The following is a 21,549-nucleotide window of genomic DNA, read 5'->3' as shown; positions in this document are numbered from 1 at the left end:
CATATCTTGCACAAAAATCTGCTTTTTTAATTTTTAAAAAACCACCTCTTGGAAACCCCCCAAAGCTCACAGGGATCCTGAGCCTGCCTGTCTTGCTTCAGAAAACAAAGAAGCCCTTTGCACAGACAGATGCAGCCCCCCCTTCTCCAGCAGAGCATCCACGTGGTGTGCAGAAGGCTCCAGGCAGGACTAGGAGAGACGCGCCCCCCCCCCCCCCGGAGAGTTGCTGCTGGTCAGTGCAGACTATACTGAACTAGGTGAGCCAAAGTTCTGGCTCGTGATTGAAGGGGCCATTAGAATATTGTTCTCTATATGATCCCCTTTGTGTGAACCTGTGCTTCAGGGACCCATTAGCAGATATGTGTGGTCCATCATGATAACGCTGCTTCGTAAGAAACTAGCAACCGAGATAGACTGCCTCTGGCGCTGGAGGTTCCATAAGGGCCTAAGCAGAGTCAAGCCAAAGGGGGTGCATTTGGCCCACTCCTGAGAAGGGAGCCCAGAAAACCAGAGGGAGATCTTTCCTCTCCTAATGGGTTTCATGAAATTGATGGTTAAACATCCAGGGAGAGGGTGGAATAAACAGGTTGGTGGCCAACAGACTGGAAGCTGGGGGAGGGGGGGGGCTGAGCATTACTTCCATCACCAAAGCAAGCAAAGGCAGGCCTGGGATGGGATGCTTCAGCTGAGATTCCTGCACTGCAGGGAGTTGGACTAGATTAAGGTTACCAGACTTTTTTCAGTGAATCCAGGGACACTTTTCAACTTCAGTTGATTTTGTATGGGGACTGATTTGTAAATCTGGGGACTGTCCCCGGGAAACGGGGACGTCTGGTAACCTTAGACTAGATGACTCTCAGGAGTCCCTTCCAACTCTACAATTCTAGGATTCTAAGATTCTTTCTTGTCTTGGATGGAAACTTTCCTTGCAGCCATTGCCCCGCCCTCTCTTGCTCCTACTCCACCCATCAATGGCCTCTGGCCGCCAGAAGGAGATGTGGCCCCCGGTCCCCTTTGCGTGCTCTCCTCCGTTGGCGTCAAAGATCCCAAGGGAAATCGTAATCTGGTATCATCCTGCTCCCGCCAAGGGTCCTGGGAAAGGGGCCGGGCTGATCGCCTTGCCTCTGGACATTTTCAGCCTAACTGCATTAAAACTACAGTATTTACAAATTGGATGGTCTCTGCACCCAGGTCTCAAGGCTTCCTGTTGACGTCAGAGGCAGCACTCTCCCCTCCCAGAACCCCAACTCTGTTCACTAGGCCTCACTTCCCCACAGCCACCGGTCCCAGCCGCCTCCCAATCTGCTGCCCCAAGCAGGATCCTGAACCTGGGGAAGCAAGGGGGGGAGCAGCAGCAGGACCCCTCAAGGAAGCGCAAGGCTGACCATGCAAATGTCACCTCCTCTGCCCAGACGCTGTCTTTTGGAACCGGGAGACTGAACTTCCACCTGCAAATCTTGCTCTCTGCCAAGCTTGGCTGGAGGCCAACCAGTTTAGCCATTGCTTGGGCTGGCTGCCAGTCCAAACAAAGGATGCTGTCAGAATCAGACCCACACAGGCCCATCTGGTCCAGCCTCCTCCCCTCACAGTGGTCTAGGAATCCAGAAAGACTGCCTCTGGACCTGGAGGTTCTGTGTGGATGTAAGAAGAGCCTGTCTTCTGGATCAGGCCAAAGGGGACCCATCTAGTGCAGCCCCCTGCTCTCACAGTTGCCTGTGGAAAACCTCCAAGGGAGATCCCAGCCCAGGAGCAGCTCTCCTGTCCTGTGGTTTCCAGCTGCCTCCAAACATGGAGGAAGAGCAGAGCCTCCCCTCTCCTCCTCCTCCTCCATGAATTTGCCCAGTCCGCTTAAAGCCATTGCTGCATCCTGGGGGAGGGAGTTCCTCATGTGAATTTTGTGCTGCATCAGTAAGTTCTACCAAGCCAGATTTAGACTCTCATCTTCCCTCCCTCCCCACCACCTTAAAGCTTTGCTTCACAACCCGCCTGCTGAAGAGTTATGGAGAGCAACAAATCAGCCTTAACAGCACAACCTGGATCTGCCAGCATGTGGGGGCTGGGGGGCCCTCTGGGGCTCCCAGTCACCTGCTCTCCAACTTACCTGAACGGTGCACAGGAAGGTCAGCCAGATGAGGAAGACGGTGGTCAGGGGAGAGGTGCTCCTGCAAGAAAGAGAAGGAAATACTTTAACGAGGGCCTATTGCCAGCTTCATCAATGGCTGATCCTGAAATGTAGGATCCCCTCCAAACTGGCGCCAATGTTTTGTGCCAGTTTTGTGCCGTGAACCCCTCATTTTGTGCCGCCACCCCAGCTGAGTAATTGACACTCAAAGCAGAGAGGGGGGTAGGAATACCCCAAAACCCAACATTGTCTGATTGAAGCTTCTGTGGTCCAGAAATCAGGGGAAGGAGAGAGACAGACAGACAGACAGACAGACAGACAGACAGACAGACAGACAGGTCAAGTTGGTGGCTATTGCTACCGCTTGTGGCAGGGAGTTCCACAATTTAACGAAAAAGTCCTTCCTTTTCTCTGTCCCAAATCTTCCAACCCTCAGCTCTGTTGGATGTCCATGATTTCTAGCAGGAGAGAGAGAGGAAAACTGCCACTCTCCCCATTCCAGGCATCATTTATAACTTCCTACCCGGTCACATCTGCCTCATTTTTTATTGAAACTCAAAAGTCTCAAACACTTCAGCCTTTCTTCATTGGCTTAACTGCAGCCTCAGTTTGCAGAGGGCTCCCCCATGGCCAGGGGACCTCTGGGCATGTGCAGAGGGCCTTTCCCCTTATGGTTCCCCCCCCAAATCAGTCCCCTGGGCAAGGAGAGGAGAACACCAAGCTGCCTGTTCTGGACACCACCTGACGCTGCCAGATATATTTATTCTGACATTTCGATCCTGTGGGTGGATGAGAGGGTGAGAGGCAGCAGCAATAAGGGGCTCACGTGCCCTGGAAAAAGAATAGGGGGGAGAGAGGGAGGGGTCCCCTTGGAGGGTGTCAGTTGCATCCAGGGCCTACAGAAAATTATGAATTATGCAGAAGAGAGGAAATGGGGTGGGGAGAGAGAGAATGAGTGTTTTCCTCCCTCTCTCTAAACACTACACCGTGCCTGGGCAGCCAACATGTGTGGAAGATTCGGGGGAGAGAAAAGGAAGGTAATCGCAGTTGAAGTGTGGAACTCCCTCCCACAGGAGGCAGCAATGACCACCGGCCTGGACAGCTTTAAAAGAGGGAGGAAAGGGCTATGGATTTCTACTCGCCAGGATGGCTCAGCTCTGCCTCAACAGATGGAGGCAGCAATGCTTCTGAATCTCAGTTGCTGGAACCCCCAGGAGGGGAGATGGTTGCTCCTGCACTCAGCTCCTGCTTGTGGGTGTCCCAGAAGAGGTCTCTAGTTGGCCACTGTGAGACAGGATGCTGGGCTAGACAGGGGTGGGGGGTGGCTTTGGCCTGACCCAGCAGCCAGGGCCTTTGTATGCCCTCATGGAACCTCCAGGCTCTGAGGCAGTCTACCTGGATTCCTAGTTTCTTAGGGGTATTTGGAGCCTGTGAGAGGAGGATGCTGGGCTGGGTGGGCCCCCTTGGGCCTGATCCAGCAGCCAGCTCCCCTTATGTTCTTAATCAAAGTGGAAAAAAGAAAACCCAGACTCTCCGGAGAATCAAGGGCACAGGCGGGCAGAATGCTAGGGGTTCCCCCGTCCACCCTGCATGAGCCGTGAGTCACCCAGAGCCATATGTGGGAGTAGAATCATAGAGTTGGTAGGGAGCCCCAGCAGTCATCTAGTCCAACCCCCTGCCATGCAGGAATCTCAGCTAAAGCATCCGTGACAGATGGCCATCCGACCTCTGCTTAAAATCTCCAAAGAAGGAGAGTCCCCAACCTCCCAAGGAAAACTGTTCCACTGTCAGGCAGCTCTTAGTGACATGAAAGTTTTTCCTGATGTTGAGACGGAATCTTCTTTCTTGCAACTTGAAACCATTGATTCGAAAAATAATTATTGGCATTGATTCAGGGCTGAAAACCTCTTATGGACTTTTTGCATGAAAGAGAAAACGAACCTGCAATATTGTGACTTAAAGATTGAAAAAATACTGATTATAGAAGATAGGAAGCTTGGATGTTAAGGAGTGAATACTGCACAGTGGTACCTCAGGTTAAGAACTTAATTCGTTCTGGAGGTCCATTATTAACCTGAAACTGTTCTTAACCTGAGGTACCACTTTAGCTAATGGGGCCTCCCGCTGCCGCTGCACGATTTCTGTTCTCATCCTGAAGCAAAGTTCTGAACCTGAGGTACTATTTCTGGGTTAGCAGAGTCCGTAACCTGAAGCGTCTGTAACCTGACGCGTCTGTAACCAGAGGTACCACTATACTATGCTTAGGTGCAGGACAAAAAACTGGAAGTCTTTATCTTTCTTTATTTTCCCCTCTTCTTTCTCCCCTCTTTTTTAAAAAAAGTCTCTCTGGATTGGTTCTTTTTTAGATAAAGTATGTAATGTATTACATACTTACGAGTCCCATGGACTGCAAGAAGAACAAACCTCTCCATTCTGAAGGAAATCAGTCCTTAGTGCAGATCCTGAAGCTGAGGCTCCAAGACTTTGGCCCCCTCATGAGAAGAGAAGGCTCCCTGGAGAAGACCCTGATGTTGGGAAAGATGGTGGACACAAGGAGAAAGGGACAACAGAGGACGAGATGGTGGGACAGTGTTCTCGAAGCTACTAGCATGAGTTTGACCAAACTGCGGGAGGCAGTGGAAGACAGGAGGGCCTGGCGTACTCTGGTCCAGGGGGTCACGAAGAGGCGGACATGACTAAATGACTAAACGACTAAACAACAACAAAAACACATAATGTATTATAAAAAGATATTTTGTGATGGGTATGATTTTTTGCATATTTTTAGACAAGTATCAACAAAAATACTATTAAAGAAAAAAACCATTAAAAAGGAAATGCTGGGACTGGGCCACCAGTTCCTGGAATGGCTCCCTGCAAGTTGAGCCACACTCTCATTCCCCTGATATGAACAAAGCAGGAGGAGGGGATATCAAAGCCGTGGTCCCCTTCCTGCTGTGTCTGCCCTGCCTCACATCCCTTCCTATGCAGGGCAGAGCGAGCGCTTGCTGAGATGCTCCCCCTTCTTTCCAGGCCTTCAGGGCAGGAGCAATTATTGGGTTGGGATAGATGACCCTTGGATCCCTTCCAACACTACATTTATTTGATTCTACAGGGCAGGGACAGGCGCTCCCTTTCTGAGCACCTGGAGATGCCAGACAGCACTTAAGGCTGCCTGACGCTTGCATGCCTCAAAAACCCTGGAGGCAGCAAACAGGGGCGGGGAAACATAAACAAGATTTAAGGGGCATCCCATGAAGTTCTGGCGCAGCAGGAGCGAAGCCAGACTCGCTTCCCATTCTCCTGCCTAAGCCTGGGGGGAGAAGCAGCTCTGCTGGAGCCAGCAAAGCTCAGCTTTGGCCCTCTGAGCATTCACAGAGTGGCTTTTCCTCAGCCTATTCTCCAGTGTCTGATAGGCCTACATGGCCCAAACAGCCACCCAGCCAGCAGGCCTCCTTCTCTCTTAAATTGAGAAAGTGCAGCTCACAGGAACTCCCTGGGCATGGAATCATAGATGCATAGATTTGGAAAAGACCCCAAGGGTCATCTAGTCTAACCCCCTGCAATGCAGGAATCTCAGCTCAAGCTTCCATCACAGAGGGAGGGTCATTCAACCTCTGCTTTAAAAGCACTACCTCCCAAGGAAGACCGTTCCACTCTTTAATAGCTCTTACTTTCAGAAAGTTCTTCCTGTTGTTTAGTCGGAATCTCCTTTCTTGTCACTTGAAGCCATGGATTCGAGTCCAACCCTCCATAGCAGGAGGAAACAACCTTGTTCCTTCTTCCAGTGGCAGCCCTTGAGGTATTTGAAGATGGCTCTCCTATCTCCTCTCAGTCTCCTCTTTGCGAGACTAAACCCAACTCCTTCAACCATTCCTCATCACACTTGGTTTCCAGACCCTGGATCACCTTGGGACCCTCTTCTGCACGCCTTCCAGCTTGTCAATACCCTCAGGGTCCCATCCAACTCTAGGATTCTATGATTCTGTTAAGGGCTGCAAATCCAGCACAGAAGTCCAGAATCCTAACAGGGGTGGGGGTGGGGGGGTGAGGTGGAGGGTGTCCAGTTGTCTTTGTTTGCCTGTAAGCAGCTTAGGGACAGGGCAAAATGCAAGTAAATAACGTCAACGAGAAGTCAGAGAACAGGGCAGCCTGCAAAACACTGAGCTGGCTGAAGCTCTGTATTGTCTACACTGGCCGGCAGCCAGCAGCGGCTCTCCAAGGTTTCAGGCTCAGGGGTCTCTCCTAACTGGAGAGGCCAGCGGGGATTAAACTAGGGACCCACAGGAGAGGTTGAAGTCAGGCACCCAAGGGAGATCCCTAAAACGTCGCCCCCCAAAAGTCTGGGGAGATACATGCGTTGGCGCTTGCGATGGCCTCGATGTGCCTTTTCCACCCCACAACTCCGGCACGGCAGCCTGTCTGCGACCCCCCTCCCCACGGCACAGACAGACCCATTACCCCCCCCTCCCCACAGCACCTTAGCCTAGCCATTCCCGCCCGAGCCTCAGTTTCCCCCTTCTCCAGCGCGCCCCGCCGAAAAGCCCCACTCACCCGGCGCGCTCCTGGCCCGCGGCTCCTCTTCTCCCCGCCCGCCTGGCGGCGCCGCTGCGTCCCGGGACTGGAGCGAGCGGGTCCCCCGCGCCGAGACGCATCCTTCCTGGGCTGCTGCGGCTGCTGCTTCGTCGGCTGCTGGGGAGCGGGGCCCGGCGGGGCTTGGACGGCGTCCCGGGGAGGGAGGAGAGAGGGAGGGAAGGAGGGGGACCCCCCCCACTTGCTGCCGCCTCTTCCCCAGAAAGGCGGCCGCCGTCCTCGGGTTCCTGAACATGTCAAATTCCCCCCCAGGCAAGAAGGGGGCGGGGGCTCTGAACCCATTTCACGAGCACGGCTCAAAATACCAGGCGCCACACCCCTCTAATGTTGCCCCTTTTTATTGGAGGCGCAAACTTGATTAGGGTGGCAGAGGGTGAATTTCTAGGGGGTGAGAGAGAGGATTAATATTAACCCCCTCGGTCTCCGGCCTCATTTTCCAGGCCGCCTGCCAAACCCAGGGCGGGGAGGGCCAGGCTATAAATAAATGCGCACTCTTTGGGGGGGAGGTGTCCAAAAAGCAGAGAAGGGGGGCAGGAAAGGAGGACGGTGGGAAGTCGGGGGTCCGTCCACGACACACACACTAAAACTGGGGTGTCCCTCCATGGCAGCGTGGCATAGTGGTTAGAGTGTCGAACTAGGAGCTGGGAGAGACCAGGGTTCAAATCCCTATTCGGTCACGAAGCTCCCTTGGTGTGACCTCGGGGCCAGTCCCTGCCTAACCTACTTCGCAGGGTTGTTGGGGAGGTTAAATGAGGAGTCGGGGGAACCATGTGAGCTACCTTGAGCTCCTTGGAGAAAAAGGGGAGATCTAATTGTAACAAAAATGAGTCAAATAATATATTTTTTTGCTTTATGCATGGCATATCTAATCAATATTATAATAGCAATCAAAAGAACCATTAAAGTTAGAAGATAATGAGAATATAATGACTTGAATAAAAAATGGGTTTTGTATCATCCTGCCCCACCTACGGGGCACTTAGATACATTGGATGGGGCACTTTGTTACAAAGCATAAATTGTATTTGCAAAATTTTAATGGAAAAACCACATTTTTTATTGTGAGATATCATAATCAGCCTTACAATATGTTCCTTAAAATCTAAATTACTTATCAAAACTAACAGTGTTTCACACATATCATAGACTTTATGGCAGGTTTTCTTAACAAAACATCAAAACTTATATTAATGTTTCCTCAAACACCTATGCATTAAAAAAAAAAAACAATTTTGGAAAAACTTTAAAAAGTATGAGAACTCACATTAGGTAGTCAAAAAATAGTAATTTAAACAAAATGCTTATAAAAAAATAAGATAATTACTTAACGTTTAGCGTTTATTGCACATTATATTCATTGAAGTCAATAGAAAAAGTATGAAGAGATGGTGTTCGAGATGTGCCCTTTGAGAAACTTGGTTTTGGCAACTGCAAAACAACATCCTTGAAATCAGCTCATGCCTTATCTTCTACAATGGGGAAGACAAACATACAAAATCCTGTTATAGGTAGGTAGCCATGTTGGTCTGCCGTAGTCAAAACAAAATAAAAAAAATCCTTCCAGTAGCACCTTAAAAAGGTAAAGGGACCCCTGGCCATTAGGTCCAGTCGTGACCGACTCTGGGGTTGCAGCGCTCATCTTGCTTTATTGGCCGAGGGAGTCGGCGTCCAGCTTCTGGGTCATGTGGCCAGCAGGACTCTGGCGAACCAGATAGCTCACGGAAACGCCGTTTACCTTCCCACCAGAGCAGTACCTATTTATCTACTTGCACTTTGACGTGCTTTTGAACTGCTAGGTTGGCAGGAGCAGGGACCGAGCAACGGGAACTCACCCCGTCAAATCCCCGCCGACCTTCTGATCAACAAGTCCTAGGCTCTGTGGTTTAACCCACAGCGCCACCCATGCCGCACCACAAAGTGTGCATGCACACGAAAGCTCATACCAATAACAAACTTAGCTGGTCTCTAAGGTGCTACTGGAAGGAATTTTTTTTTTCCTTTCGAATACAAGATCCTGATTTTCCCCCTGAGATATGACACTTAATTATTGGTCATATTATATTTAGAAACAACAGTTTTTTTCTTTTCAGATTTAATGAGTAGGAAATCTCCAGCATTTATATTTTCAGGGAACATCAACATTTACACTAGCAGGGCACTTTTCTCCATATCAATGTGCCCTGTGTCTTAGTGTATCAAAGTACCCCAACGGACATTTTCAAAAAACTAAAAATTATTTTAAAAACCACTGAACTTATTTAAAAATCATGTGATTACTGAGTGGAATAACTTACCTTTGGTATTTTTAAATCTTAACTAAACGACGTAAAAGAACGTTGGAGCACTTTTACATTTCACGTAATGTAAAAAACACACCTACTCTCGTCAAACACCAACAGTTAACTGGTGGGCGGTGCGGTCGCAACTGTTGTACTCACACATGTATAGACACGTTTTAGTGATGTAACGACACAAATAACATTTCTCGAAATTGAAATATTGTTGGTGTATCAATGTGCCCCTTGCATCAATGTGCCCCACCTCCCCCCCTATTTATTAATTGATTGCCAGCCCTTCTCCCTAAAGTCCCAGGACGGGTTGCAACCATCAGAGCACCATGTTTGTAAAAACGTTTATTAAAGTTTATTATTAATTATAGTTAGGTGCTACCTTTATTGTCTTCCAAGGCTCTCAAGGTGTATCTGGCTCTCCTCCCCCCGCGTTTCATCCTCACAACAACCCTGTAAGGTAGGCTAGGCTAAGAGATGAGGACTGACTCCAAGGTCACCCAAGGAGCTTCAGGGCTAAGTGGGAATTCGAACCCTGCTCTCTCTCTCAGGTCCTCTTCCCGTCCCGTCCCGTCCACTAACTATTAGGCTACACCGGCAACTGACAATCACAGAAAGGAGGCGGGTCCTCTCAGGTGCACGCAACCCCCCCTCACCTCCGAAGCGAACTTCTGGCGGAGGTTTGGGCGCAGATCCACTCCATCCATTTAAAGCATATGACGTCTCTCCCCCCTCCCAAAGAATCCTGGGACCCGTAGTTTGCTAAGGACACTGGGAACTTTAGTTCTGCAAGGGGTGGGGGGAACTACAGCTCCCGGGGTTCTTTGGGGGGGAGTCATGCGCACTGGAGGAAGGGGAACTCCGTTTGATTTCAAAGCTTCCCGAAGCTTCTTGGCCTTTAAAAGGCCCGCTGCGTGAGAGCTCGAGTTGGTCTCTGTCGGGCTGTTGTTGAATTGTCGTCTTTTCCCTTCCTTTCCTCTCCGGAAGGGTGAGACATCCGTCCATCGGAGGGTGTTTGTGGGGAAATCTGGACACCTTCCTCCCCTTGGCCGTCAGAGCAGCTCGAGACAGAAATCCAACAGGTCGAGCCACCTCGGGAAGCTGCGGAGGGCGCACCGACCACTTGGATTTCTTGCTGCTCTTAAGGTGAAAGGCAGCGCCCCCGACTGCGGACCAGAAGGACCCAGAAGGGGCTGATCCCGGAGGGCAGGCAGCGGACGCCATTAGTCTTCACTCCGCGCAGCCTTGAAGGTCCAGAGGACCACAAGGGCGGGCCGGATCGTTGTTCCCCATCGTCTGGTACGCACACAGGTAGACTGCCCCGGGCATGGAGGTTCTGCTGCCATCGCGGACCTCGGCGTGGCGAGCCCTGCCATTGGATCAGCAAGAGCCGGGCGCAAGGGCAGCTCTCCAGAAGCATCTCCGCCCTGGGCGCTGGAAGCCCGCGAGAGCCTTCTCCCCTTCCGTGAGTCCGTCTAATCCTCTTGGACAGGCACCCAAGTGCGGGAGGGCGGCAGCGTCTCCAAATTTGGTTCCCACCGAGAACCGAAAAGTGCGTCACTCTGCAGCCCATTGACTTTGTTTTGGAAAAGGCTCCCGCTGAGACAGCTTCCAATTTTTATTTTATTTTTGCCCCAGGCTCAGGACAGAGAAAGAAAGAGAGAGAGAGAGCGCGCACTTCTGTTTTCCAGAGAAGTCTTGGACGCTGTCCTTTGGCACATGCAGCAGTAGAGGGGGGAGAGATGGACAGCAGGCACCCCGCCGTTTGCAGATGGACTCTCTCTCTCTCTCTCTCTCTCTTTTGGGGTGGGGCGCTCTGGGGAGCACGGCAGAAGGAACATTTAAGGGCACGTAGGCGCCACGGCCCCCTCTCGGCTGTCTGTCCCCGAGCAGGCAAGAAATGCAGCCTTAAAAGCCCTTGCAGGACATGTGCGGGGGTTTTTAAAAAGTAAAAATAAAAATCAATCAAGGACCAGGCAGACAGAGGGGGAATTCCATCGCACCCCTGTCCTATGGCGGTGCTTTGTGCCACCTGGGCACAGGCAGGCTCTGCCCTGTTCCTAGAATCATAGGATTGTCGAGTTGGAAGGGATCCCAAGGGTCATCTAGCCCAACCTGCGCAATGCAGGAGTCACAGCTAAATAATAATCAAATGGCAGAGTTGGGTTACTGGCTTTCCTCAAACAGTTTGGCAAATGGGTTTATGAGGTTCTTATTTTTATTATGCATTTTGTGTTTTTTATGTGTTGTGATTTTATGATGTGAACCACCCTGAGTTTTAATGGTATCTGGCAGTATACAGTTTTTAACAATAACAGTGATAATGATAATAATAATACAAAAAGAGGGACCCCCCACAGAATTGGCATGCCGTCAGCTCCTGAAGATACACAAACACACCTGTGTAGAAGCCCGCAGTCACCTGAGCTAAACTTCTTCTGGTTTTATTGTTTTAACTGGGTGTTCTTTTTTTTAAAAAAAGTTCTTACTGTCAGAGAGTTCTTCTTGGTATTGAGTTGGAACCTCCTTCCTCATAGCTTGAAGCCATTGGATTGGGTCCTGCCCTCTGGAGCAGGAGGGAACAAGCTTGCTGCCCCTTCCCTGCGACAGCCCTTAAGATATTGGAAGATGGCTATCATATCTCCTCTCAAGTCTCCTCTTTTCCAAGCTAAACATATCCAGCTCCTTCAATTGTTCCTCATAAGGCTTGGTTTTCAGACCCTAGTTGCTCTCCTCTGCACATGTTGCAGCTTGTTAACATCCATCTTAAATTGTGCCCAGAATTGGACACAGTATTCCAGGTGTGGTCTGACCAAGGCAGAATAGAGTGGGACTATGACTTCCCTTGATCTGGACACTAGACTTCTGTTGAATAGCATTAGCTTTTTTTGCTGCTGCATCACACTGTTCACTCATGTTGAGATTGTGGTCCACCAAGACCCCTTGATCCTTTTCACATGTACTACTAGTAAGCCAGGTGTCCCACATCCTATGTTTGTGCATCTGGTTCTTCCTGCCTAAGTGCAGGAGCCTTACATTTGTCCCTATTGAAACATGTTTTGTTAGCTTCGGCCCAGTTCTCCAATCTGTTATGGTCATTTTGAATCCTGATTTTGTCTTCAGCAGCATTAGCTCCCCTTCCCAGTTTGGTGTCTGCAGATGACACCAAATGAGAGAGAAGGAAGAGGAGGAGAAGGAGAAAAAGGTGAAAGAAAATACTGGTTTTATAGCTGTTAATTTCCTAGCACTCATTTCAGCACCTAAATAGCATATAAATCCTTTTGTCTTAGCCTCTGTGTGCTTGCACGTGACGCTTTCCTGGGTTATTCAGGCACTGCACATGTTTGCATAGTTCGTTCAGTGCCTACACATGTCCCTCATCAAAATGCCATCCCATATAATTCCCACCATTTAAGGCAGAATCTCTGTTTCCATGGAAAATCCTGTAAGTTGAGAAAACAAAAACAAGACACACACACGCCAGTGCAAAAAGCAGATTATTATTATTTTAGCACTCTCTCTGTGTGTGATGAGGACAATTGTCCACACTGTCCAGGGGGGTCTCTGCCTGCCTGAGCAGGGATAAATTGGCCCCGAAGGGCCGCGTGGAGGAGCCCCCAATGATCCCAAAGCAAGGTTACCCCATTGCAGGTTTCCTTTGCTTGCTTTGAGGAACATCATGTCCTGAGCCAGGACATGAGCTATGTAGCTCAGTGTTGCCCACACAGGCTGGCAGACGCTCCCTAAAGGGCTTTCCAGGCTCAGGGCTCTTCCTTCCTTTCCCAGGCCTGAGAGAATCATGGTATCGTAGCGTTGGAAGGGACTTGGACAAATAGGAGAGGAGACAAGATATAGGAGAGCCCTCTTCCAATACACCCCGGAAATGATCTCTTTCAGCTTCTGCCTTCTGGAAGAAGGTCCAGGGTTATAAAGACTAGGACTAGCTGCCTGAGAAACAGTTCCTATCCAAATGCAATTTTGGTTTTAAACACAGTGTAAAGAGTCTCTATGGGAATGTATTGTATTTTGAAATTTGGGGTATCAGAGTTTTTAGGGGGCTAACCAGGTTGGGATAGCTGGGGTAGCAGGCTTGTTGGTTTTGAATGTCTTATGTAGATTTCCCCCCCAATTTCATTGTTCTGTAGGGGACAATGACAATAAAGATTATTGTATCGCAGCATGAGCACAGCCTGACTCACGGGGAGATGTGGCCTCCTCCTCTTCCTCTCCCCTTTTCTCCCTGGGGGTGTGCCTGAAAAGCAAGGGCCGGCAGGCAGAGGGGGGAGCTGGGAGCATCCTGGTCTGATGCCAGTCCCAGGAGGGAGGGCAGTAACTTGACAGAACAGCTGCCAGGTGACCCCTGCCTTGCAATAAGAGGGATGAAAGGAACTGGGGGGGGGGGATTCCTCACCTTCACCTGCCTCTGCCAGTTCAGGTGTCCCAGCCAGTCTGTGAGGCAGGAATTGTCCTGGGGGCAACCCCACCGTGATGTTGTGCTGGGGGGGGAGGCTTGTTAGAGCAAGGAAACATCTGGGGAACTGCTCTTCATACCAGACCTAATGAGGAGGGAGCCCATGGCAGATGGAAGGCACCCGAGAACACAGAATTCATAGAGAGGGATTTTTCTTTCCATGGCTGGTGTGGCCGGCCTCTTTGCAAACACATTTAATTTATGTTGCTTTTAACATGCTAGTTTGTCATAGAATCATAGAATGGTGGAGTTAGGAGGGACCCCGAGGGTCATCTAGTCCAACTCCCTGCAATGCAGGAATCTTCGCTAAAGCCTCCAGGACAGAGGGCCACCCAACCTCTGCTTAAAAACCTGCAAGGAAGGAGAGTCCATGAACCGCTTTGAGTTGCTTTTAATTTTTCTTGTGCTATATTCTTTAAGTTATCATGCTGTAAGAGAAGAACTCCCCTCCCTCCACTTTCTCTGGGCCATGCATAGAATTGCAGAGGAGGAAGGCACCCCCAGGGTCATCTAGTCCAACCGCCTGCAGGGGGAATCTCAACACATTGCTTCTCCCCTGCCTTTTCTCTAAGCTAAGGGGATGCTGCAACTTTTCCTCCTGGGGGCATCTCTCCATCCCCTTGATCATTTTGAGTGACCCATTTTTTAACCTTCCCCCATCTTCACATCTCCTTTTTGACAGGAGGTGACCAGAACGGCACACCATCTTCCATAACGGCATCTTGTGACTGCCAGTTCTATTCCTAAGGACCTTCTCTTTCTCTCCCTCTTTTTTTCATGCTGACGGAAGGAGAATCCAGCTCTGCGGACAAGTCACGCTTTCAAGTGCAAAATGCTTCCTTGGCAGTAATTTATGATGACTGCAGGCCACAGGCTGTGGGTTTTTGCCTTCTTTGGTTTGGCCAGTGGGGGGGGGGGGCAGTGTGTGCATCCACAATGAGAGACGTGGTCTCTGTGCATGTTGGACATGTGCAGACGCCCAGGCTCTCCGTCGGGGTGGTGGTACACCTCAACAGCTGCCTCGTACCTTGGACTGCCACCCAGTGCTCACATTTCCTATGACCCTCCTTGGGGGCTGTGGCTGGGTGGGGAAGAGGCCTCCCTTCCCAAACAGCTGTGGGGAGGAGGGGGCTGCTTTGGCCGCCTTCCAGAGCTGCAGGGCTCAGTCCCAGCTGTGGTGACATCAGTTCCTGGAGGGGAAACACTCAGGAGAAAGGGGGGCAGACCCACACCTTTTGCCTCTCCTGGGAAGCCTTTGAGCTGCACCCTGTTCAATCAGGCTCCTCCAAGCCCTCAAATGCCTGCATCAGTTCACAGGGGGACAATTCCTCCCCTCCTAAAATCCTTCCAGATGTTTTGCAGATGCAGCAGGAGGGATAGATTTGTGGGAAGCAGGCAACCAGGCAGCGAGTTGGAAGGGAACCCCCAGGGTCATCTAGCCTAACCCCCTGCAATGTGGGAATCGCAGCTAAAGAACTGCAGAATGGCAGGGTCGGAAGGGGTCCCTGAGGGTCATCTAGCTCAACCCACTGCAATGTGGGACTCAGAGAGGCTCAGCAGGGGACCAAAGGATATGTGTGTTTGTGTAGTGTAGGAAGGAAGGAAGGAACACACACCACTTGCAGAACTGCTCTCTTGGCGCTGAAACTGTACGGAAACAGCTGCAGCCGTGATGGGCTTTCCGAAAGGAGGACATTTTGCAGAGATGGTTGGAAGCAATCAAGCAGGCAGTCTTGAGGGCCCTGCCAAGCCCCTGAATGGAAACACAAACAAAACATTTAGTTTTGGGCAAGTAATAATAGGGCCATAGCATTGGAAGGTACCCTGAGGGCCATCTAATCTCACCCCCTGCAAGGCAGGAATCACAGCTGAAGAATGGGTCAGGGAGGGGGAATTTCCCCTTTGGAAAACCCACAACTGCTCATCAGGGACAGCGCTGGGCTGGGCCCGGTGGGGTAGTTTCCTATGCCTTTCTTCTCCTATAGGATGCTCAGTGCTAGAGATGGTATCACACCTTGTAGGGCTGGATGGGACCCCCAGCCCCCTGCAATGCAGGAAGACCAGCTAAGGAATCCCTGGCAGATGGCCATCCGACCTCCACTGAAAAACCTCCGGTGGGTAACAGAGTCATAGAATTGCAGGGTTTGAAGTACTTCCAAGGCTCATCTAGTCTAGCCTCATGCAATGAAGGACTCCCAGCTCAAGAATCGCTGACAGACGGCCACCCAAGGAAGTCGAGTCCACCACCTTCCAAGGGCGTCTGTTGCTCTGGCAATGGCTGCTAGCAGCATTTAAATCTGTTGGCTCACATCTTTTCTTCCAGAGCAGCAGAAAACCAGCTTGCTGCATCTTCCACAGGACAGCCCTTCAGATATTTGAAGGTGGCTCCCATTTCTCCTTTCCAAGCTAAGCATCCCCTGTTCCCTCAATTGTTCCTCATAAGGCTCACTTTCCAGAACTGGATGGGCCCAGGGTGTTGTTGAAAAGATCAACAGCCCCCCCCCAAACCCCCCCTCAGCCTGCCAAATGCACACAGATAACAATTTGGGACCACTTTTTCCAGACTCTCAGTATTTTGCAGGTGGGATTGCAACAACATACCTGCTCATTCAGGATGTGCAATTAAAAAGAAGTTTTTCCTTCCTGCTGCAACCAAACCACATTTCTCTGCCTCCCCCACCCCCCAGCTTGAGCTTTTTGCAGAATTTTGGGGAAATGCCCTGGAAACAGCAAGAGAAACTGGCTCAACTTAGTCCTGTGTAACTTCCCCATAGACAAATCAGAAAGAAGGTGCAATAGATTGAGATCTCCCTTTCACCTCCCCATAACTTTCTACAGGCAAATCAGATGGAATCTGATTGTCTGGGGATGGTGAAAATAGAAGCATAGAACTAGAGTTGGAAGGGACCCTGAGGATCATCCAGTCCAGCCCCTGCAATGCAGGGATTTAGGCAGTAGGAAGATCGGAACTGCAACCTTGGCATTGTCAGCACCACGCTCTAGGTGACTGCACTTGGTGATGGTGGTAACTGTTAACGGGTAAATCCGAGGGCTCCCTTGGACAAAAACAAAGACTCCAACCAGGATTACTTGTAGCAAAACAGCAGCCTGTAGGCTTGGCCTTTATTGATCTGTTGCAACAGGGCGCTCCCCTCACCTGCAGGAGAGAGGAGGAACCCAGAAAGATGGTGTGCAAGGCCTTATAAAGACTTTTGAAATTGCCACCCTGTAAATCAAGACCACCCTCAGAAACATCATACATACATCACAGAAAGGAGGGGTGTAACCTAAGACCACCCCTCAGATACATCACAGCTACATCACAGAAAAGGCGGTCTAATACAGAAATTTGAATGTTGTTTATCTCCTGTCTGGCAGGTTCCTTGACTGGATTTCCTGGGTAGCCTGGCCAGTCTTTTGTAATGATAAATACTTAGTTCCTGGGCCAGGTCACAGGCTCACACCCTTTTCAAACACAGACATGTCCTTAAGACAGGATTTGTGAAGGAAAAGACAATGGGGAGGCTTTTCCATTTTGACCTTGCAGAGAAAAGATTTGGTCAGTTTAGGAATCAAAATGGTTCCAGGTTTGCTTCCTGTGCTGATCTATGTATGTGGTTGGTTGGTACACTTATGAACATTACCATATATCTAAGACCAAAAGAATTCCTATCACATAATGATAATAAAATATATTTTTTGTCCTGCCATCTGACTAGGTTGCCCCAGACACACAGGGACACCTTTAAAGCACATGCAACCCCTCCTCAGTGAATCCTGGGTGAGGTTTGCTGAGGGTGCTGGGAGCTGTAGCTCTGTGAAGGGGCAAATTACAGTTCCCAGCATTTTTGGTTGGGGGGGTGGAGAGGGAATGTATGATGCGTACACAGCCTGCAAGTGTCCCAGCAACAAGAGAGTGGGTGGGTCCCTTTCCACTGTCTCCCATCTCTGGTGCTGGGGTGCCCCCTAGAGGCACACAGGCTATACTGGCCTCCCGTCATGGTCACTGGATTTGAGGAGGAGGGCTTTTCCAATCACACACTTAACAGGGGGGTTGGCACTCTTGTGCAAGACCCACTTCCGGGCAGGGGGATGCATCCAAACTGTCACAGGGAAAGGGAAATGAAGAAAAGATCTCCTGGGAAGTGTGGGATAACAATTATTCAGTGCAACATCCTCACAAACAAATCAAGATGAGTCCTCAAGGAGACACCAAGGAAGGGGCCTGATGCAAGTCAGACTATGGCTCTGTAGAGCCTGCTGGCAGCACCTTTTGCATGCCAAGCAGGGGTTCCACGCCACTCGCACACTAACCACCTGGCCTCGGTGGTTAGGGTGGGACCTCGGGTTAAGAATTCTGAAGGTCCGTTCTTAATCTGAAACTCTTCTTAACCTCTTTAGCTAATGGGGCCTCCTGCTGCCGCCGTTGTGCAATTTCTGTTCTCATCCTGAAGCAAAGTTCTTAACCCGAGGTACTATTTCTGGGTTAGCAAAGTCTGCACCTGAAGTGTCTGTAACTTGAAGAAGTGTCTGTAACCCAAGGTACCCCTGTATTCATAGAATCATAGAACCATACAGTTGGAAGCGGCACCCGAGGGTCTTCTAGTCCAACCCCCTGCAATGCAGGAATCTCAGCTGAAGAATCCATGACAGGTGGCCATCCAAGCTCTGCTTAAAAAGATTTCTAAGCATTCCTGCAGCAACATTGATGTTCACTGCTCTGCTCTGGTCCCATTCTGATGTTTTCACTGCAGATGCAGCTCTTTCTATGTGCTTCTCTCATTCACTGTTTTTCAGCCACTCACCTCTTTGCGTGCTTGGGGGTCCGTATTGCCATGTCTAGGGGCACAGAGAAGGCTCTGCTCCTCGTTGGCTGACATCCTGTGTGGGGCACAGACTGCTCCCCAACATGCCTGGGATAGCTCAGTCATCCACAGATCTCTGGGAGATTCCCGATGGATAGCTCAGCCCGTATGGTTTGAGTCCCTCATGGGGCAAAATATTTCTGCAGGGGAATCTCTACACTTCTTTGATTCTATGATCCCAGCAAAGCAGCAGGTGCTTTCAATATTCTTTCGCAGGACACTGGACTGTCTTCTCTGCTTCATGCAACACTTTGAAACTTTGTCTATTGTCTCTGATTTCTATTGGGAGTCTTTTGAATACGAAGCAGAGAAAATTCATAACCAAAGAAATAAACGGTCCACAACTCTGGTTATGCTTCTATGTAAATGGGTCTTCTTGGCCATGATTGTCCACTTTAATGCCTAGTTTTAAATAGAATAATAGAATTGCAGAGTTGGAAGGGACCCCCAAGGGTCATCTAGTCCAACACCCTGAAATGCAGGAATCTCAGCTAATGCATACATGACAGATGGATTGTTTTTGCGTTCTTAGCAGTTTTTAATTGTCTTATGTGTAAATTGTCATGAGACAGTGGCTTAGAAGGTAATAAATTGCACAGAAATGGATGAACGCAAATGATCTGCCTCTGGAATTGTGGTATAAGATTAAGGAACCTTGGTATCTTTGGTAATCACAACTTTATTGTATTATGGGAAAATCTCAATAAAATAAATCTCACCAGGTAAAAAGAACTTAGGAGACCTTGCAAATGGGGAAAGGTTAACCCACAAGATTTGCATGATGAAAGACTCAGGAGAACCATTTTCTGCAATTGGGTGGGACTTTTAAAATTGTACGTTTCAAATAAGGACCTGCACGGCTCCCAAAACAGAAATACCGTCCTCCTAAATTACGTGTTCGTTTACTATCCTTTTGTAGAATTATTTATCGTAGAAACATCTCTCTGACGGCCTCCAATCAATAAAGGGTTAACGAAGGAATGACTAATACCTCTGTCCAGGAGGGGGCGCAGGTGCCGCATCAGCCTCAGCCACAGGCACCATGTGGGTCCATCAGTTTACAACAAAAACAAAAACACATAATAATTTCACATCCAATTTTTCACAGATTATTTCTTTTCTGGACTTCCTTCAGCTTTTCCATAAATCATCCATAGTCATTATTTAAGTTACGCATTCCTTAGGTTTGTATTGTCATTATTTAAACCTTTCTTTTTCTATTCCCTTTAAACAATACTTCTCAAATTTCACAGTGCTTCTTTAAATCCTTCTAGCGTTATCTGTCCCTCACTTATACTTTCCAGATATTCCACAAATTTTCCCCAGTCCTCGATGAACTTTTGGTCTCTTAAATATCTAATCTTCCCAGTCAATTTATCCAACTCAGCATAGTCTAACAGCTTCATTCTCCATTCTTCCACCGTCGGTATTTCCTGTTGTTTCCATTTCTGGGCCAGTAACACTCTTGCAGCTGTCACTGCATACTGTATTGGAAAAATTTACAGTCCTTTCTCTTTATCTCATTTCCTAATATTCCTAACAGAAAGGCCTCTGGTTTCTTTATAAATGTATATTTTAATATCTTCAATTCATTATATATCCTTTCCCAGAAGCCTTTCACTTTCTTACATTCCCACCACATATGGTAAAAAGAACCTTCTTTATCTTTACATTTTCAACACTTATTACATGTTTTATAAATTTTCGCTAATTTTACCGGTGTTATGTACCATCTATAAAACATTTTAATAACATTTTCTTTTAATGTCATACATGATGTAAATTTTAAATTTTCTTTCCATAATCTTTCCCAATCCTCAAATTGTAACCAAAATCTCTGGCCCAATGTATCATTACCGACTTAACTTCTTCATCCTTCAAATTCCATTCTAGCAATAACTTATACATTTTGGATAAAATTTTACAGTCATTATTTATTATTTCTATCTGAAATTTTGAATCCTTGTCTGCATAACCACATTCTTTGATGTCTTTCCTAAACATTTCATTTATTTGAAAATAATGCAACCAGTCATATACATGTTCTTTAACCTGTTCATGTGACTTTATTTTCCATTTTCCTTCTTCTTTAAATAACAATTGACCATATGTGATCCAATTGCCTCTCATATTAATTTTCCTTACACTCATAACTTCTAATGGAGATAACCAGTGTGGTACTCTAGGTCAGTGTTTCCCAACCTTGTGCCTCCAGCTGTTTTTCGACTACAATTCCCATCATCCCTTGCCACTGGTCTTGCTAGTCAGGGATGATGGGAGTTGTAGTTCAAAAACAGCTGGAGGCACAAGGTTGGGAAACACTGCCTAGGTTCTAATAGGTTTTTATACCTATCCCAAACTTCAATCAAAGGACCTCGGAAGATGTGGTTCTCAAAACCTTTATGGATTTTCTTCTTCTCACACCATAGGTACACATGCCATCCAAATCTGTTGTCGAACCCCTCTAGGTCTAACAATTCCTTATTTTCTAATTTTATCCATTCTTTCAGCCAGCAAAGGCATGATGCCTCATAATATAATTTCCGATCAGGCAGGGCAAAGCCTCCTCTTTCTTTCAGATCTGTTAGTAACTTAAATTGAATTCTCGGCCTTTTGCCCTGCCAAATATATCTTGAAATCGCTCTTTAAAAATCCTATTCCCCTTAATTATGGGGATAGTCTGAAATAGAAATAACATCTTTGGGAGCACATTCATCTTAATTGTAGATATCCTGCCCCAAAAGGACAGTTTCATTCTTCCCCACACCTCCAAGTCCTTTCTTATTCCATTCCATACTGGTTCATAGTTGTTCTTAAATAAGTCTATATTTTTAGAAGTTAACCATATTCCTAGATATTTCACCTTTTTAACCACTTCTGTCTCTGTTTGCTGTTGCATTATTTCAATTGCACTTTGGTCCATGTTCTTCGGGATCATTTTCGTTTTCTTCTTGTTTAGTCTAAAACCTGCCACTCCTCCAAACTGTTCAATTTCCTCCAATACTTCTTTTGCTGTACTTGTTGGATCTTCTATCATTATCACCAAATCTTCTGCAAAAGCTTTGATTTTATATTCATTTTGACCAATTGTCCATCAGCACCCCACCCACCACCCGACAGTTTATGGGGGGAGAAGTCCCACCCAGCCCAGAAGGCGAAACCCCCGCCCACCTCTGGGCAGACAAACCCTTCAACTCAGACCTGGCGGAA

General features: G+C 48.4%; 1 protein-coding gene and 1 long non-coding RNA gene across 4 annotated transcripts in view; one reads left to right on the top strand and one right to left on the bottom strand.

Annotated features, from left to right (window-relative positions):
- Positions 1–21,549, bottom strand: part of ADAMTSL5 (ADAMTS like 5) — a 35,260-nt gene that overhangs the window by 13,587 nt on the left and 124 nt on the right. The window contains exons 2-3 of one of the 3 annotated variants that reach the window (XM_083720500.1): positions 15,091–15,227; positions 2,102–2,162 (exon numbers count right to left, since the gene is read on the bottom strand). In XM_083720500.1, the coding sequence (XP_083576626.1) occupies positions 2,102–2,162; positions 15,091–15,170 (141 nt within the window). In that variant the 5' untranslated portion in view covers positions 15,171–15,227. Of the gene's footprint in view, positions 1–2,101; positions 2,163–4,546; positions 4,667–15,090; positions 15,408–21,549 lie in introns of those variants that run through there. The other 2 variants (XM_083720499.1, XM_083720501.1) reach the window with 2 other exon arrangements.
- Positions 12,144–18,955, top strand: LOC310835897. The gene is made up of 2 exons (XR_014559775.1): positions 12,144–12,208; positions 15,460–18,955. It is a non-coding gene; the product is annotated as an uncharacterized lncRNA (long non-coding RNA).

This window comes from Podarcis gaigeae (genome assembly GCF_964106915.1).
Source record: "Podarcis gaigeae genome assembly, chromosome: 18".
NCBI classification, from domain to species: domain Eukaryota; kingdom Metazoa; phylum Chordata; class Lepidosauria; order Squamata; family Lacertidae; genus Podarcis; species Podarcis gaigeae.
This window is presented reverse-complemented; position numbering and strand designations above follow the sequence as displayed.